Source organism: Mobula hypostoma, chromosome 6 (assembly GCF_963921235.1).
Source record: "Mobula hypostoma chromosome 6, sMobHyp1.1, whole genome shotgun sequence".
NCBI lineage: Eukaryota > Metazoa > Chordata > Chondrichthyes > Myliobatiformes > Myliobatidae > Mobula > Mobula hypostoma.
Genome location: NC_086102.1, coordinates 9,651,572 through 9,671,860, shown reverse-complemented (window position 1 = coordinate 9,671,860; position 20,289 = coordinate 9,651,572). Strand labels below are relative to the sequence as shown.

Here is a 20,289-nt window from a genome sequence, read left to right as displayed (position 1 = left end):
CACTCAATATCAGCAAGACGAAGGAATTGATTGTGGACTTCAGGAAGGGGAAGTCAGGAGAACACACACACACAAGACGTCACTGAGGGGTCAGTAGTGGAAAGGGAGAATAGCTTCAAACTCCTGGACATCAACATCTCAGAGGATCTATCCTGGGCCCAAATTATTGATGTAATTATGAAGAAGGCATGCCAGCGGCTATACTTCATGAGGAGTCATAGAGGTCATCAGAAGTGGAGCACAGAAACAGGCCCTTCAGCCCATCTACTCTATGCCAAAACTATTTAAACTGCCTACTCCCATTGACCTGCACTGGGACCATAGCTTTCCATACCTCTACCATCCATGTACCTATCCAGACATCCCTTAAACGTTGAAATCGAGCTCTCATAAAACCACTTTTGCTGGCAGCTCATTCCACCCTCATAACTGTCTCAGTGAAGAAGTTTCCCCTTATGGTCCCCTTAAACTTTTCACCTTCCACCCTTAACCCATGACCTCTGCTTCCAGTCCCAACCACTCTCAGTGCAAAAAGCTTGTTTCCATTTACCCCATCTACACCCCTCAATTTTCTATGCCTCTATCAAATCTCCTCTCAATCTTCTACATTCTAAGGAATACAGTCCAAACTATTCAATCTTTCCTTATAGTCAGACCAGACCTGGCAACATCCTTGTAAATTTTCACTGTACTCTTTCAACCTTACTTACATCTTTCCTGTAGGTAGGTGACCAAAACGGCACAAAATACTCCAGATTAAGCCTCAACCAAGACTTAAGCATAACATCCCATCTCCTATACTCAATATTTTGATTTATGAAGGCTAATGTGCCAAAAGCTTTCTTTACAACCCTATCTGCCTGTGATGTCACTGTCAACGAATTATGGACCTGTATTTCTGAGGATGTGACTAAACACATTGATGAAGATAGAGCAGTAGATGTAGTGTATATGGATTTCCACAAGGCATTTGATAAGGTACCCCATGCCAGGCTTATTGAGAAAGTAAGGAGGCATGGGATCCAAGGGGATATTGCTTTGTGGATCCAGAACTGGCTTGCCCACAGAAGGCAAAGAGTGGTTGTAGACGGGTCATATTCTGCATGGTGATCGGTGACCAGTGGTGTGCCTCAGGGTTCTGTTCTGGGACCACTGCTCCTCGTGATTTTTATAAATGACCTGGATGAAGAAGTGGAGGGATGGGTTAGTAAATTTGCTGATGATACAAAGGTTGGGGGTGTTGTGAATAGTGTGGAGGGCCGTCAGAGGTTAAAGCAGGATATTGATAGGATGCAAAACTGGGCTGAGAAGTGGCAGATGGAGTTCAACCCAGAAAAATGTGAAGTGGTACATTTTGGTAGGTCAAATATGATGGCAGAATATAGTATTAATGGTAAGACTCTTGGCAGTGTGAAGGATCAGAGGCATCTTGGGATCCGAGTTCATAGGACACTCAAAGCTGCTGCGCAGGTTGACTCTGTGGTTAAGAAGGCATACAGTGCCTTCATCAACCATGGGATTGAGTTTGAGAGCTGAGAGGTAATGTTGCAGCTATACAGGACCCTGGTCAGACCCCACTTGGAGTACTGTACTCAGTTCTGGTCGCTTCACTATAGGAAGGATGTGGAAACCATAGAAAGGCTGCAGAGGAGATTTACAAGGATGTTGCCTGGATTGGGGAGCATGCCTTATGAGGATAGGTTGAGTGAACTCGGCCTTTTTCCTTGGAGCGATGGAGGATGAGAGGTGACCTGATAGAGGTGTACAAGATGATGAGAGGCATTGATCAAGTGGATAATCAGAGTCTTTTTCCCAGGGCTGAAATGGCTAGCATGAGGGGGCACAGTTTTAAGGTGCTTGGAAGTAGGTACAGAGGAGACGTCAAAGGTAAGTTTTTCACATAGAGAATGGTGAGTGCGTGGAATGGGCTGCTGGCGACGGTGGTGGAGGCGGATACGATAGGGTCTTTTAAGAGACTCCTGGATAGGTACATTCAGCTTAGAAAGATAGAGGGCTACGGGTAACCCTGGGTTATTTCTAAAGTAAGTACATGTTTGGCACAGCATCGTGGGCTGAAGGGCCTCTATTGTGCTGTAGGTTTCTATGTTTCTAAGTATTCCCAAATCTCTTTGTTCTACCACACTCCTCAGTGCCCTACCGTTTGTTCACGGTGGATTGTCCTACCGAAGTACAATACCTCGCACTGTCTGCATTAAATTCCATCTGCCACTTTTCAGCCCATTTTTCCAGTTGATGCAGATCCCCCTGCAAGCCATGATCACCTTCCCCACTGTCCATTACAAGCCTCATCCTGATGTCATCCACAACTTTGCTGATCCAGCTAACCACATTATCATCCAGAACAGAGATATAGATGACAAACAACAAGACTCAGCACTGAATGGTGGCCAATTAGGAAAAGGGGAGGTGCAACGAGACCTGGGTGTCATTATACACCAGTCATTGAAAGTGGGCATGCAGGTACAGCAGGCGGTGAAAAAGGCGAATGGTATGCTGGCATTTATAGCGAGAGGATTCGAGTACAGGAGCAGGGAGGTACTACTGCAGTTGTACAAGGCCTTGGTGAGACCACACCTGGAGTATCGTGTGCAGTTTTGGTCCCCTAATCTGAAGAAAGACATCTTTGCCATAGAGGGAGTACAAAGAAGGTTCACCAGATTGATTCCTGGGATGGCAGGACTTTCATATGAAGAAAGACTGAATGAACTGGGCTTGTACTCGTTGGAATTTAGAAGATTGAGGGGGGATCTGATTGAAACGTATAAGATCCTAAAGGGATTGGACAGGCTAAATGCAGGAAGATTGTTCCCCATGTTGGGGAAGTCCAGAACGAGGGGCCACAGTTTGAGGATAGAGGGGAAGCCTTTTAGGACCAAGATTAGGAAAAACTTCTTCACACAGAGAGTGGTGAATCTGTGGAATTCTCTGCCACAGGAAACCGTTGAGGCCAGTTCACTGGCTATATTCAAGAGGGAGTTAGATATGGCCCTTGTGGCTACAGGGGTCAGGGGATATGGAGGGAAGGCTGGGGCGGGGTTCTGAGTTGGATGATCAGCCATGATCATAATAAATGGCGGTGCAGGCTCGAAGGGCTGAATGGCCTACTCCTGCACCTATTTTCTATGTTTCTATGTTTCTAATCTCTCTGACGCACAACTAGTCATAGGCCTCCAGTCATCTACTGCCACTTTCTGGCTTCTTCAACAAAGCCAATGTCTAATCTAATTTACTAACTCATCTTGATTGCTGAGCAACTGAACCTTCTTGTCCTTCCTTCCTTGTGGGACCTTGTCAAATGCCTTGCTAAAGTCCATGTAGACAACATCAACTGCCTTGGCTTCATTCACTTTCCTGGTAGCTTCCTTGAAAAATAAGATTGGTTAGACACCACCTACCACACACAAAGTCATGCTGACCATCCTTAATCAGTCCATGTCTATCCAAATACTTCTACATCCAGTCCCTTAGAATATCTTCCAATAACTTCCTCACAACTGATGTCATACTCACCTGCCTATAATTTTCTGGTTCCTGTTTAGTGTCTTTTTTAAACAGTGGAACAATATCGGCTCCAATCCTCCGCTACCTCTCCCGTCACTAAGGATGATTTAAATATCCCTTTTAAGGCCCCAGCAATTTCTGCACTTGCTTCCCGAAGGGTCCAAAGGAACACCTTGTCAGACCCTTTGGATTTATCCACACTGATGTTTCAGAATAGCAACTATCTCCTCCTCTGTAATCTGTACACGGTCCATGAAGTCTACGTCACTTTGCCTCACTTCTACAGACTCTGTATCCGTCTCTCGAGTAACTACAGATGCAAAATATTTGTTTAAGATCTCCCCCATCTCTTTTGGCTTCACTCATGGATTACCATTCTGATCTTCCAACGGACCAAATTTGTCCCTTACAATTCTTTTGCTCTTAACACATTTGTAGAATCCCTTAAGATCCTCCTTCACCTTGTCTGCTAGAGAAATTCTATGTCTTCTTTTAGCCCTCCTAATTTCTTTCTTAAGTATTCTCTTGCATTTCTTATACTCCATAAGGAGTTTGAGGAGAAATGGTGTGTCACGATATACTATTGCTAAGTTCTACAGAGGATTCTGATTGGTTGAACGGTCCATGAACACCACCTCACTATTCATCTTTTGCACTATTCATTAATTTTTTTATTGTAACATGTAGTAATATGTATGTCTTGCACTGTACTGATGATGTCGTCGACTCAGGCCTGAGAGGCTGGCGTTGGGCATTTTCATGCCTTACAAGGCGCGGAACGAGAGACTGTGTGGCACGCCATTCCTCACACAGACATCTCGCAGTACAGTATTTCTCCTTACTTTACAAGGTCGAGTTGCGAGCTCAACACTCAACCCGGCACGGATGGAAAACGTACTCGGGAACGGCCCGACTGGATTCGAACCTGGGAACCCCCATTCCGGAGTCCGGCACTGATGTCACTGCGCCACCAGACGACTGTACTGGTGCTGCAAAACAATAATAAGCCTGATCCTATTTCTGACTCTGATTATGAGTTTTAAAGATAAAGATCTATAAAGATTAGCTTTATATGTCACATGTACATTGAAACATACAGTGAAATGCGACATTTGTGTCAAGGACCAAAGTGTGAGGATGTGCTGGGAACAGACCGCAAGAGTCCTCATGCCTCCGGAGCAAACGTAGCATGCCCGCAACTTACTAATCCTAACTCACGTGACTTTTTTTGAGAACGGAGGAGGAAACTGGAGCACCCTGAGGAAATAATATACAGGACAGTACATGGGAATTCCTTTACCTGCCATGGCTCTGGTCAGGAACATTCCTCCCTGTTTGTTCAGCAGTGACACGTCCAACGTGCCACCCCCCAAATCCACCACTAACACATTGAAAACATCCGCTTTGTGCAGCCCGTAGGCCATGGCTGCCGCCGTCGGCTCATTAATAACCCGGAGGATGTCCAACCCTGCAAAACATAATGGCCAGACTCATTACAACAGAGAGCAGAACTCCATGCTACTGATACCAGGTGTGATGGTGCAAAACTGATCAAGTTGCTGGGAGTAAATGGAGAAAATTAAAATGCCTTACAGTCAACGTCAAGTAAAAGTTATTAAAGCATGTATATGTTCCCATATACTACTTTGAGGTGCATTTTCCTGCAGGCATTTGCAGGAAAATGAAGAAATACAATTGAATTTATGCAAAACTATACAAAAACAAAGATTGAAAAACAATCAATGTGCAAAAAGACGACAAACTGTGCAAATAACAATTACATCAAATAATGTCACTTTACCAACATAACACTATGGACACTATTACTTATGAGTTCAAAATGAACACATTGACAAATGTGGGAAAAATAACACTGGGAACAGTGGGAACAACTCAACAAGCTGGCACCTCGCAAGAGGACCTACACTTACCTGCCATTTGTGCTGCTTTCACCGTGTAGTTTCTCTGCCTCTCGTCAAAGTCGGCTGGCACTGAAATGACAGCCTTACTGATGGGCAACCCCACGTGCTCCTCTGCCAACTTCTTCAACTCCAACAGCAACAGGGAACCAACGTACTCAGGTGTGACACGGAATGACTCGTTTACAGAGATGGAAAACTCTGCATCTCCATTGTTATGTAAAACCTAAAACAGAAAATATCAGTTATAGATAAGACTTTCAATGGACGCTTTATTAGGCACAGCAGTGGAACCTGGTGTGGTCTTCTGTGTAGCCCATCCACTTCAAGTTTCAACGTGTTGTGCATTCAGAGATGCTCTTTTGTACACCACTGTTGTAACACGTGGTTATTTGAGTTAGTCATCTTCCTGTTAGCTTGCATCAATCTGGCCATTCACCTCTGACCTCTCCCACTAACAAGGCATCTTTGCCCATCGAACTACCACTCACTGGATGTTTTGTGTTTTTCACAACACTGTCTGTAAACTCTAGAGACTGCTGCGTGTGTGAAAATCCCAAGAGATCAGCAGTTTCTGAGATACTCAAATTACTCCGTCTGACACCAACAATCATTCCATGGTCAAAGACACTTAGATCATATTTCTTCCTCAGTCTGATATTTTGTCTGAACAACAACTGAACCTCTTGACCATGTCTGCATGCTTTTATGCATTGAGTTGCTGCCACATGATTGGTTGATGAGATATTTGCATTAACAAACAGTGTGCAGGTGTACTTAGTAAAGAGTGTAAAGAAAATATACCAGATCACTATGTGCTGGATTCCAAATTCAGATTGAAAGCAATTCTGTCCAACCACCACTTAGAAAAGTTTGCATCCAGCAGCACTGGCCACCGATGTTGTACAACAACAGATCCACCCACCAACAACAGACTTCTCTCCCCCTCTTGCTTGATGTTGCCAGAGGATTGTAGCGGGGCCCTGGGTCTTGGGCAAGGTTTAATTGACGCAGCTTGTGGATTGGACTCTGTAGTTTACATTACGATGCGTTTCTGGTCGCTTTTATTTGTTGCTATTATGGGCGATTTTTCATCAGGGTGGCCTGCAGATGATGAACAACACAGCACTAAATTGAACAGAACTGAGCTGAACTGAACTCTTTTGATTTTGTGTTATATATATTCTGTGTTATTCGCTTTTTTTTGCCATTCACGATTTGTTTTTTGTGTGCATGGGGATGGGATTAATGTTTTTCTTTGAACGGGTTCCATGATTTTCTTTGTTTCATGGCTGTCTGTGGAACGGCAACTGTCAGGGTTGTATACTGCATGCATACTTTGAATCTTTGGACCCACCAGTAATACACAAGCTCCACAGATGGAGACAGAGGCTGCATGAGGTTTCTTAGTTACATTATAAGGCAGGTGTTCCCAATCTTTTTTATGCAATGGACCTCTACCGTTAATCGAGGGGTCCATGGACCCCAGGTTGGGAACCCGTTAGAAGGAATTCGAGTTAATAGGTGTTGCTACTGCCGTGCTCTCATACGCTCTTTAATTTTTATTCTTTTTTATTAATAATATTCCTTTGACATAGTAACTTAGGAATTCCATTACACACCATAATTGTCAATTAAAATTTCCTTTCATCCTCAATGGGATATATGCCATTAAATCTGTGACCTTTTTGCTCAGAAACTTTATATGCATTTTCAAACCCCGTGACTTTCATCAACGGAAACATGAGACTGCAGGTGCTGGAAATCTCGAGCAACACAGACGGAAAGCTGGAGGAGTTCGGCAGTTCAGGTAGGACATGGAGGCAATGAACAAACATTTCAGGCTGAGACCCTTCATCAGGATTCATGAACCGAAACCCAGAACTGTAAGCAATCACCCAATTGAGTCTATTAATTTGAAAACATTCTTGAATTGCACTTAATCTGTCCATTTGTAAAACCAGGAATACAATGTACTATTACTTATAAAAAAAAATTTCACGAATTTTTTTCCAGATACCACAAGATTTCACAGCTTTGATTGAGGGACTCAATGACTTATTTTGAGGTGGAAAGCTCTGAAAAGATGACTGTTTATTCATTTTCCTAGATGCTTCATGACCTGCTGAGTTCCTCCAGTACTTTGTGTGTGTTGCTCTGGATTTCCAGCATCTGTAGAACCTCTTGTGTTAACAATTCACAAATGTTCTCTGTTCCAACAGTCTTTTCAGAATTGCACTAATTATATTGTCATTTCTAAACTCATGCTTTCAAGAGAAATCATTTCAGTTTTCTATGTTAAATTTCATTAGCTAACTCACTGCCCCAGTCAATCTTTGAGTAGTAAACCACCTGGCCTTTGACATAGGTGATCTTCAACCTCTGCTAATTTTCCTACACCATTTCTATATTCCTTGATTCCCTTACTATCCAGAGAGATATTGATCTGTATTTTGAAAAAAATCTGAGCCAACACAGCCCTCTGGATTAAAGATCTCCCAATGTTCTCCTACTTACTGAGTGAAGAATTTCTCTTCATCTCCATCTTAACTGAATACATTAACCGAAGATTGTGGCCTCTGATGTTATGTTCTTCAGCCAGGGGAAAATTCTCCCTGCATCCATTCTGTTGAGCCCGAGACAACACGGTACGTTTCTGTGAAAATTCCCCTGAATAGTCAATTAAGCTCATCACCACTGCTGGGGCATAGCCAATGACTGTAGCTCCCCAGAGCTCTCTGTCCTGGGCCAGTCTGTCAAGTTGTCCACAGGTGTAGCCCATTTTCTTGGTGTCAGCAATAAGGTCACATTGCCAGGTGTTCTTTGGCTGGCCACTTTTTTTTTAAAATGGGATGGGGTTGCTAGCCCCATGCCCAAACCTCCTCCTTTCACAGCCGGGTTTGGGACCATCTATGGCGGAGTTATCCCACTGTATATATTTTTTTTTAGCTATTTGATTATGATATCCTTCATGACATATTTCAGCATTTTGCTTCCCACTACACTAACAGTTCAGCCTCACTCTCCATCCTTTCTAAGTGCCAATTGCTACCCTTCGACTTACAAGAACAATTCCAGTTAAGGAATTTAGAAGTAGTAAACAGAGTGTTCCCTCTCTCTCTCTAGCCATTTCTTTCCAAAGTTTTGAAACACAGATCATCAGGTCCTTGGCATTTATCAGCTTTCAACTCACCAACTGGTCTAGCCTTTTATTTGTGTACTGATACAGACTTCCTTCAGTTTCTTATTCTCATCAGAACCTTGTTTCTCTAATATATCTGGGGGTTTTTTTGTACCAGTCAGGATGGCACCTGCATACAACACTCCCTCAGTCGAGATCTTCTGGATAGACCATGAAACTATTTATTTCACAAACTGGAGAAAATCTGCAGAAGCTTGAAATCCAAGCAACACACACAAAATGCCAGAGGAACTCAGCAGACCAGGCAGCATCTATGGAAAAAAGTAAGTTGATGTTTCGGGCTGAGAGCCTTCTTCAGGACTGGAGAAAAAAAAGATGAGGAGTTGGGATTAGAAGGTGGGGGGAGGGAAGGAAGAAACACAAGGTGATAGGTGAAATCGGGGGGTGGGGTGAAGTAAAGAGCTGGGAAGTTGATTGGTGAAAGAGATACAGGGCTGGAGAAGGGGGAATCTAATAGGAGAGATCAGGAGGCCATGGAAGAAAGAAAAATGGGAGGAGCACCAGAGGGAGGCGATGGGCGGGTAAGGAGATATGGTGAGAGGGGGGAAAGGGGAATGGTAAAGAAGAGGGGGCATAACCGGAAGTATATTTCACTTTCTATTTACTTATTTCACTTCCTTTATATCTTTTACATTTGTTTTTTGTCTTGAGCGTTTTTCTGGAACCCGTTGGGGGCCTGCAATTTGCAGCTTGGACATCGTTTGGCTGATCCAGGGCTTTGCTATCTCTGAGAGGCAGGGAGCAGAAGCCTCATGGTGAAGAGGTTGTGGGATGGGGTGCAAGTCAAATTTCAGCTCCATTTTGCTGATTAAAACTTCCACTGCTCGCTGATTAAAGCGATAAGGGAGATTGAAACTTCTAGGTGAATGCGGAGGGCGAACGCTTGCTACCTACCTTCTGGTCGCTGGTGGGATTGCTCTGCTGCTAGAGGGGTGAGCCTGTGTGCCCCTCTGGTCCCTTTTCAATCTTTCCTCATAGTCGGCATGGACCAGTTGGGCCAAAGAGACAGAATCTTAGAGTACGGAAACTAAGACCTCAAAAGTTAGGAGCAGTATCAGGCCATTTGGCCCATCGAGCCTGTTCCACCATTAGATAGGGCTGATTTATTACTTCTCTCAACCCCATTCTCCACTCACTTCCTGTCACCATTGATGCCATGACTAGTTAAGAACCTATCAACCTCTGCTGTAAATATACCCAGTGACATGGCCTCCACAGACACCTGTGGTAATGAATGCTACAGATTCACCACCCTCTGGCTAAAAGAATTCCTCCTGATCTCTGTTCTAAAGGGGCGTTTCTAAATGAAAATAGTGAACAAAACAGCTTGGTCATTACCTTGAACTGGTACCGGCTGCTTTCATCTCTCAGCTCCTCTGGTGTGAAGCGCTTTCCTATAAAGCGCTTGGCATCATACACAGTGTTGAGCGGATTGGTGTCACCCAGATCCTGAGCATCATACCCCACCAATATCTCTCTGTCAGTGAACGACACCACACTCGGCAAACTCCTTCGCCCAGCTTGGTCAGCAATCACCTCCACCTTTCCGGTGCCGGGCTGGAACACGCCGACAGAGCAGTACGTGGTGCCCAGATCTACACCGATCACTTTTGGTTTGGGAGGGGGAAGATACTGCTGTGCCAAGTATCCAGCCAACAGGAGGGCCAGGATTGAAGAACCTGTGGAAACATAACAAAACAATAGTCCAGTGGTTACATTACTGTAACAAATCTTGCAATAGTGCTTTGTTTACTCAATAAGGCATAGTAGCAGACTTAGGCCATTCTGCCCATCAGGTCTGCTCTGCTATTCCATCATGGCTGATTTATTGTCTATCACAACCACATTCTCCCTTTCCCCCATGACCTTTGATCATCATTACCATGTGTCATGTCATATGATGTGGGCGATCATGATCTTCATGACCACGAGTGTTCTTGGCAAAGTTTTCTAAGGAAGTGGTTGGCCATTGCCACCTTCTGGGCAGTGTCTTTACTAGAAGGGTGACCCCAGCCATTGTCAATACTCTTCAGAGATCGTCTGCCTGGCATCTGTGGTCGCATAACCAAGACTTGTGATGTACACCAGCTGCTCAATAGACCATCCACCACCTGCTCCCATGGCTTCACATGACCCTGATCAGTGGGGGCGGGGGGAGCTAAGCAGCTAACCTTGCCCAAGGGTGACCTGCAGGCTAGCAGAGGGAAGGAGCACCTTGCACCTTCTTTGGTAGAGGTGCATTTCCACCCTGCCATCCAAACCTTTGATGTCCTTACTAATTACGAACCCATCAAACTCTATATTAAATATACCAAATGTTTGGCCTCCACTGCTGTCCGTGGCAATGAATTCCACATATTGATCATCCTCTGGCTAAAGAAATTTTTCATCTCTGTTCTAAAGGAATGTCCTGGTAGTCTGAGGCTGTGCCCTCAGGCCCTAGACTCCCCCACTATGAGGAACATCCTCTCTACATCAAGTCTATCTAGGCCTTTCAATATACAACATTGGTGGGTGCCAATGCCTGGTCTGGTGGTAGAGGCAGATACATTAGGGATTTTTAAGAGATGCCTAGATAGGCACATGAACAGGAGGAGAGACTATTTTAGTTGGCCACTTGATTACTAATTTAATTGGTTCAGCAAACCATTGTGAACCAAAGGGCCTGTTCTTATGCTGTACTATTCTGTGTCCTATGTTTCAGTGAGATCCCCCACCCACCTTATTCTTCTCAACTCCAGTGAGGACAGGCCCATAGTCATCAAACTCTCCTCATGCGTTAACCTTCATTCCTGGGATCATTCTCGTGAACTTCCCCTGGACCCTCTCCAATAAGAGCACAACTTTTCCTAGATATAGGGTCCAAACTGCTCACAATTTTGCGCTATTCAATCTTGCACAAATGTGGTTATGCTTATTTTGCACACATGAAAAATACAAATAATTTATGTTAGTCAATGATCAACTTTATTCACCATATACATTTATTCAGAATTGGCTGTGATGTGTTGGTCAGGGTGTGACATGCAACAAAAAATAACAGTCAACGATTATAAAGGATAAAGAATTATTTAAAAGATTAGAGATTAAAGTATTAATAAAATGTGTACAAATACCAATATATATCTCACCAATATATAAAAGGCCACATCGGGAGCACCGGACGCAGTATATCACCCCAGTCGACTCACAGGTGAAGTGATGCCTCACCTGGAAGGACTGTTTGGGGGCCTGAATGGTGGTAAGGGAGGAAGTGTAAGGGCATGTGTAGCCAAACAGAGCTACACAACAGGGCTCCTGTACCTTTTTTCTGATGGTAGTAGCAAGAAGACAGCATGGGCTGGATGGGAGGTGTCCTTGAGGATGCATGCTGCTTTCTGGTAGCAGAGCTGCTTGTACATTTGCTCAATGGTGATGGACTGGCTTATGTCCACCACTTTTTCTAGGCTTTTTTGTTAATAGGCATTGGTGTTTCCATATCAGGCCATGAAGCATCTCCATTGCGTACAAGTGTGTTACCCTGCTGAAGGTTTTCTCCTTGTCCAAGCTGACCAGGCGGGCATCCACTCCATGCCCTGCACGTAGGTAATGGCATCCCTGAGCAATGCAAGGCTGTCAAAGACACTGCCTGGTACTGCATAAGTATGGTCTGGTGGGTGACCTGTCCTGGTGCAGACTTAGTCCTGTTAGCCATGGCCTTGGACAGGACTTTGCAGTCTACTTTCAACAGCGAGATAGGTCTCCAATTGCTGATGTCATCCTTCTCCTCTTTCTCCTTGTAGATGAGGGTAATTATGCCCTTCCTCATGGAGTACAACATACACTAGGTAGAAGCATTATACACTTTCAGTACGTTTGAGGCCAATCCAGTCCCAGTGTTGAGTACAACTCCACCGGTGAGCTGCCAGTTCTGAGTTTTCCTTAAGTATTGCTAAACTTTTGTTTTTACCTAACTGTTTCTCACTGCACCTTTTTTTTAAAAACTTGAGCGTTTGCTTCATTTCATTTCAAGTTTGCTTAAAGTTCCTCATCACCACTTATGTACCGTAACCCCAAAACATAAAACTAATGGAAAGTAAAAGATCGGGAGCTCGGCGATAACAAGTCTCAATTTAGTTTTTACTTTCTCACTTATGACGTGATGGCATGATAACGTATGCCATTCACGTACTTTTACATATGACCTGTAATGAATGATTTACACAAATAAGGAATGCTTAATCAACAATATATATTTACAGTACTACTGAGATATTTACAGAACAAAAACCTCTGCACCATGTACAAAATAGCCCTTAATCAGTGGCCGATAGGTGAACAATTTCATGCTGAAGAGATCCTGCACACCCACAGAGTGGTAGCAGGATGACCACTGGTTTCCACACAAGGGCAATGAGTTGCTAGCACAGGATCCTCCCTTTTTCCCCTCGAACGTAGGGGTTCTCAACCTGGAGTCCTTTGGTTAATGGTAAGGTTCCATGGCGTAAAAAAGGTTGGAAATGTAGGGTCAGTAACAAAGTCAGCAAATCAACCTCATTACTCAGCTTGAGCACATTCACATCATTCTCCTACACCAGCCCCTCAACAGGGAAGACGTAGTCAACAAACCAAACAACTTCCCTGAAGTCCACCTCCCTCAGGAAGACTGCTGGCTAGACACTAGATACAGGTAATGACCTCTAGCTGTTCTCCATTGCAGAAGAAAACCTTAAACCAAAATACTCCTTCTGGCACAGGGGGAACATTCAGCGGGCCCATCGATATCATGGAGAAGTGTAGGAAATGTAACACTTGTCACGATATCTGTGCTATCCTTCACCCTCCAAATACACAAAGGGACAGGGTCCATTCCAAATGTCCACTCCCTCCCCTGCAGCACAGGGGAAAAAGATATAAAGAAGGAATTCCACAAGTATGTGAAGAGCAAGAAGGTAAGATGTGAGAGAATAAGACCAATCAAGTGCGACAGTGGAAAAGTGTGTATGGAACCAGAAGAGATAGCAGAGATACTGAATGAATGCGTTGCTTGTGTATTCTCTACGGAAAAGGATCTTGGCGATTGTAAGGATGACTTACAGTGAATTGAAAAGCTTGAGCATAGACATTAAGAAAGAGGATGTGCTGGAGCTTTTGGAAAGCATCAAGTTGGATAAGTCTCCAGGACCAGATGAGATATACCCCAGGCTACTGTGGGAGGTGAGGGAGGAGATTGCTGAGCCTCTGACAATGATCTTTGCATCACCAATGGCGACAGGAGAGGTTCTAGAGGATTCGAGGGTTGCAGATGTTGTTCCCTTTTTCAAGAAAGAGAGTAGAGATAGCCCAGGAAATTATAGACCAGTGAGTCTTACTTCAGTGGTTGGTAAGTTGATGGAAAAGATCCTGAGAGGCAGGATTTATGAACATTTGGAGAGCAATAATCAGCATGGCTTTGTCAAAGGCAGGTCGCGCCTTACGAGCCTGATTGAATTTTTTGAGGATGTGACTAAATACGTTGATGAAGGTAGAGCGGCAGATGAAATGTATATGGATTACTACAAGGCATTTGATAAGGTACCCCATGTAAGGCTTATTGAGAAAGTAAGGAGGCATGGGATCCAAGGGGACATTGCTTTTGTGGATCCAGAATTGGCTTGCTCACAAAAGGCAAAAAGTGGTTGTAGACAGGTTATATTCTGCATGGAGGTCAGTCACCAGTGGTGTGCCTCGGAGATCTGTTCTGAGACTCCTTCTCTTTGTGATTTTTATAAATGACCTGGATGAGGAAGTGGAGGGATGGGTTAGTAAATTTGCTGATGACATAAAGGTTGGGGGTGTTGTGGATAGTGTGGAGGGCTGTCAGAGGTTACAGCAGGACATTAATAGGATGCAAAACTGGGCTGAGAAGTAGCAGGATGGAGTTAAACCCAGATAAGTGTGAGGTGGTTCATTTTGGTAGGTCAAATATGATGGCAGGATATAGAATTAATGGTAAGACTCTTGGCAGTGTGGAGGATCAGAGGGACCTTGGGTCCGAGTCCATAGGACACTCAAAGCTGTTGCGCAGGTTGACTCTGTGGTTAAGAAGGCATACAGTGCATTGGCCTTCATCAACGTGGGATTGCGTTCAAGAGCCGAGAGGTAATGTTGCAGCTATATGGGAGGTCAGACCCCATTTGGAGTACTGCGCTCAGTTCTGGTCGCCTCACTGGAGGAAGGATGTGAAAACCATAGAAAGGGTGAAGAGAAGATTTACAAGGATGTTGCCTGGATTGGGAAGCATGCTATATAAGAATAGGCTTGATTGAACTTGGCCTTTTCTACTTGGAGCAACAGAGGATGAGAGGTGACCTGATAGAGGTGTATAAGATGATGAGAGGCATTGATCGTGTGGATAGTCAGAGGCTTTTTCCCAGGGCTGAAATGGCTAACATGAGAGGGCACAGTTTTAAGGTGCCTGGAAGAAGGTACAGAGGAGATGTCAGGGGTAAGTTTTTTTTTAAAACAGAGAGTGGTGAGTGCATGGACTGGGTTGCCAGCGACAGTGGTGGAGGCAGATATGACAGGGTCTTGTAAGAGACTCCTGGATAGGTACATGGAGTTTGGAAAAATAGAGGGCTATGCGTAACCATAGGTAATTTCTAAAGTAGGTACATGTTCGGCATAGCATTGTGAGCCGAAGGGCCTGTATTGTGCTGTAGGTTTTCTATGTTTCTTATGTTACACCCTCACTGCAGTATTCACTGCAGAGGGCTGCCATCTTGTGGACAAGATATTAAAATGAAGACTAATCTGTACTCTCAGGATCTAAAATGCACAATTGGACAAAAGTAGGCAGAATCAAAGTCATTACTGACATATGCCATGAAAGTAGTTTTGTTTTGTGGCAACAGTCAGTACAAGACACAAAGATTACTATGAGTTACAAAGTAACTTAGGCTCAGCAGAGCATGTACTTCTTGCTAAAACTGTAAAATTTCATCATCCCCAGAACAGACTGAAATTCCACACTGCCATCATAGACAACATCCTCATATTAACCCAGGGGTGTCAAACTACCCGCCCGCGGGCCACATTCGGCCCGCGAAGGGGTCCAATCCGGCCCGCAGGATGATTTGGGGAAAAGAAGTATATTCACGACCATTTATTATGTATCTGTATGGCAGCCGCTCTCTCTCCCACTGCTGTCTGTGCCACCAGCAACAGGGGTGGAGGCAGATATGACAGGGTCTTTTAAGAGACTCCTGGAAAGGTACATGGAGCTTAGAAAACTAGAGGGCTATGTGTAAAACTAGCTAATTTCTAAAGTAAGTTGTGTGTACTCAGAAAACAATAGGCGGCAGTTAACAACCCGCTGTGCTCAAGCACCTACCACCCTGCGCTGAAGACCACTAGGGCCCCACTTACGCTGTCAGACACAGTATAAACACACAGTACTCAGGTAAGTAACATCTGTAGCAAGGCTGAGACTGTTTGCTGCTGTGGTTCAAAATGCTTTCCAAGAAAAGAAGAGTTGACATCGAAGGTCGGATATTCAACGATAATTGGAAAGATCGTTTTTTCTTCTGTGAGGTCAACGGCAAACCTGTGTGTCTGATATGCTCGCAACTAGTGGCTGTGGCAAAAGAGTACAATATCAAACGACACTATAAGATGTCACACAGAGAAAAATATGACAAGTATGCAGGACGACTCAGAACGCAAAAGGTAAACAAGCTTGAAGCAGCTCTGAAAAAACAGCAATCAGTGTTCACCAAAAGTCGAGAGACTCATGATGGAGCTGTCAAGGCCAGCTATATTATTGCCAACAAAATAGCTGCTGCGTCGAAGCCATACTCAGAGGGGGAATTCATCAAAGCACGCATGCTGACGGCGGCTGAGCTGGTGTGCCCTGAGAAGAGACAGGCTTTTGGTAATATCAGCTTGTCAAGAAATACTGTGGCAGAGAGAATCGGGGACCTTGCAGGAGATTTGAACAGTCAACTAAAGGACAAAGTGAAGTCATTTATTGCCTGCAACACAACTCAAAGTTGCTGGTGAACGCAGCAGGCCAGGCAGCATCTCCAGGAAGAAGTACAGTCAACGTTTTGGGCCATCAGAAGGGTCTCGGCCCGAAACGTCGATTGTACCTCTTCTTAGAGATGCTGCCTGGCCTGCTGCGTTCACCAGCAACTTTGAGTTGTGCTGCTTGAATTTCCAGCATCTGCAGAATTCCTCGTGTTTGCGTCATTTATTGCCTTCTCTATTGCAATTGATGAGAGCACTGATGTGACCGATGTAGCTCAATTGGGAATATTTATTCGTGGTGTTGATGCATCTTTGACTGTCACCGAGGAGTTTGTGGAGATGGAGCTCATGACAAACACCACAACAGCAAACGACGTTTTCCCCAGCCTCATCGAGGCCTTGGACAGACTGGGGGTTGACTGGAGTCACGCTGTCAGCGTGGCAACAGATGGCGCACTGTCCATGGTCGGGGAAAAGGCAGGTGTTGTTGCGAAACTCAGAGAGAAAGTTCAGACAGAGAATCCAGAGCAGGAATTCTGGAATTTTCATTCCAAGAGGCGATATGTAGCAGGAGTCTGAAAATGGACAATGTCATGGATGTAGTAACCAAAACGGTTAATTTTATTAGAGCCAAGAGACTCAATCATCGGTAAGTTGACACTCTTTTGTCTGAAAGTAATATTGGACATGGCCTATCCTACCACAATGAAGTCCGCTGGTTGAGCAGAGGGGTTGTGCTCAAATGTTTTTTTCAATTACGTTTTATTCATGAACGAGAAAGGGAAGCCAGTGGCAGACTTGGATGACCCAGACTGGCTTCATGAACTTGCATTTTTGGTGGATAAAACAGAGCACTTAAATGTGCTTAATTTTGACATGCAAGGCCGCAACAAACTTGTTATGGAATACTACGACAGCATTCGTGCCTTTCAAATTAAATTAGGCCTGTGGGTGATGCAACTATCCCAGAGCAACCCAGCTCATTTCCCCTCTTTGCAGGCTATGTGTGTCGCTCGTGGGAATAACGACAACATGGACAGGTACAAAGACAGAATATCACGGCTGAAAAGTGAGTTTCAGAATCGTTTCCAAGCCTTCACTCAGCTCGAGAAGGAATTCTCACTATTTTGCTCGCCGTTTGCCGTCAACGCAGCATCAAATGTGCCGGAGGAACTCCAAATGGAACTAATTGAAATTCAGTGTAACTCGGCTTTGAAATATAAATTTGAGACTGTGGGTCCAGACTCATTCTATCAATACCTGGGACCGATGTACCCCAAGATGACAGACTTTGCCTCAAAGATCCTTTGCATGTTCGGGACAACATATCTCTGCGAGCAGGCGTTCTCCATAATGAACATTAACAAATCCAAACTGCGCTCACAGCTGACACACAGACATCTAAATGACATTATGAAAATCACAACTGCCCAGAAACTGGTCCCTGATGTTGACAGGCTAGTTAAAGCCACGAGATGTCAGGTGTCTGGAAGCAGCAAGTGAAAAAGGAGTGACACTGTTCGATGCACTGTGACATGTAAGCAAAATGCATTATGAAATATTGAATGTCATAATATTGTGATTCATTCATTTTCTGACTATTCTATTATTGTAAATGTGATCACTTCAATAAAAATTAGAGGCTAACTGTGTTCATTGTCTGAGTTTGATTGCTGGAAGCAGGCTAATAAAATCTAGGTGCAGTTGTGTAGCCTACATTTACAATTTGTTTCATTAGGTCTACATTTGTGTCTGCTAATGTTCGATTTCAAATGGTTTATTAATAAAAGGGTGTGGCTCCCAAAACAATCTTAGCCAAAATAGCATTGTTTTTTCTCTCTCTCATCACAACTTTCTTGTAGCCTACAACTGTAAGTCAACACCAATCATAAAAATAATGCTTGCTAGGCAATCTTCTTCATAAGAAACAAAATTCGTAAAGTGAAACACTTTGTAGTTATAGCAGAGACTGAGACACATGAGTGCAGGTTGAAAAAACAAAGGCAACGAAAGCTGTGGGAGCACGCACGTGTGCTCACGCGTGCACAACTGATCCGGCCCACATGAAGTCGCATTTTGCCCAATTCAGCCCGTGACCTAAAATGAGTTTAACACCCCTGCATTAACCATTACTGTCTGGTTTAGTGCAGCATCCTCTCACAGAATACAAAAACTACAGCGAACTGTCAGGTCAGCAGAAAAGATCATTGACTGCAGTCTCCCATCGCAGAAGGGTGTGAATCAAAGAATCAGGCAGGAAAATTCATTGTAGACACTTATATAGGCATCTGTTAGTCTCATGAGATCATGGATTTGCGCCTTGGAAGGTTTCCAGGGCGCAGGCCTGGGCAAGGTTGTATGGAAGTCCAGCAGTTGCCCATGCTGCAAGTCTCCCCTCTCCACGCCACTGATGTTGTCCAAGGGAAGGGCATTAGGACCCATACAGATTGGCACCTGTGTCATCGCAGAGCAATGTGCGGTTAAGTGCCTTGCTCAAGGACACAACACGCTGCCTCAGCCAAGGCTCGAACAAGTGACCTTCAGGTCACTAGACAAACGCCTTAACCACTTGGCCACGCGCCAACACTACCCATCTTGAAAACTGCCTTTTCCAAAAACTCCCTTCGTGATTTATTGAGTGTGCCCACAACAAAATTAATCTTAAGGTTGTATATGGAAACATAAATGTACTTTGATAATAAATTTACTTTGAACTCTGATTTCCAAAAATTTGCCCTTGTAACTTGACCAACAAAATTTCTACTTATTATCTCACTCCTATTCAAGCCATATAGATGCCGTGGCCAAGAAAGCTCACTAGTACCTCTGCTTTCTCAGAAATTCTGCACATCCTCTGACCATCACCAATTTTTACTAATGCAATGCAGAAAACATCCTATCCCAATGTATCACAGTTTAGTATAGCAACGGTTCTGCCCAAGATTGCAAGCAACTACAGAGTTGTGGACATAGCTCAGCACACCACCGAAATCAGCCTCTCCTCATGGACTCTATTGGCACTACTTGCTGCCTCAGTAAAGCAACCAGCAAAATCAAAAACCCACCCACCCCAGACCTTCTCTCTTCTCCCCTTTCTCATTGGGCAGAAGATACATACCACCAGGCCAAAGAACAGAATCTACCCCACTGTTCTGAATGGTCCTTAATATGATGAGAAGGACTCTTAACCTCACATTCTACCTTATTACAGCCTTGCATCTCATTGTCTGTCTGCACTGCACTTTCTCTAACACTTCATTCTACATTCTGTTATTGCTCTTCCCTTGTACTCTGTCAATGTACTGATTGATGAAATGATCTGATCTGTATCAATAGCATGCAAGACAAGTTTTACCTGCACCTCGGCACATGTGACAATAATAAACAATTTACCTGTTTGGAGGGAGAATGCACGTCTTTGGAGCGTGGGAGGAAACAGGAGCACCCAGAGAAAACCCACATGGACACAGGGAGAAAGAATAAACTCTTCACAGAAAGCGGAGGGAACTGAACCCTGATCTGACGGCTGGTGCTTTCATGGGAGGGTAGGAACTGTGACCCCAGTGAATTTCAAGGGAGCACAGAAGACATCAGGTGAGCTGGGTACCAAACCACTGGAAAATCTGAATCATTAGATGGTCGATTATCGATGTTTCGCTG

At 44.2% G+C, this 20,289-nt stretch overlaps 1 protein-coding gene across 1 annotated transcript in view; it reads right to left on the bottom strand.

Annotated features, from left to right (window-relative positions):
* The window catches only part of hspa13 (heat shock protein 70 family, member 13), a 47,000-nt gene that overhangs the window by 8,786 nt on the left and 17,925 nt on the right, over positions 1-20,289 (bottom strand). The window contains exons 2-4 of the mRNA XM_063050269.1: positions 9,982-10,322; positions 5,454-5,667; positions 4,823-4,990 (exon numbers count right to left, since the gene is read on the bottom strand). Coding sequence (XP_062906339.1) covers positions 4,823-4,990; positions 5,454-5,667; positions 9,982-10,322 — 723 coding nt within the window. The remainder of the gene's footprint in view (positions 1-4,822; positions 4,991-5,453; positions 5,668-9,981; positions 10,323-20,289) is intronic.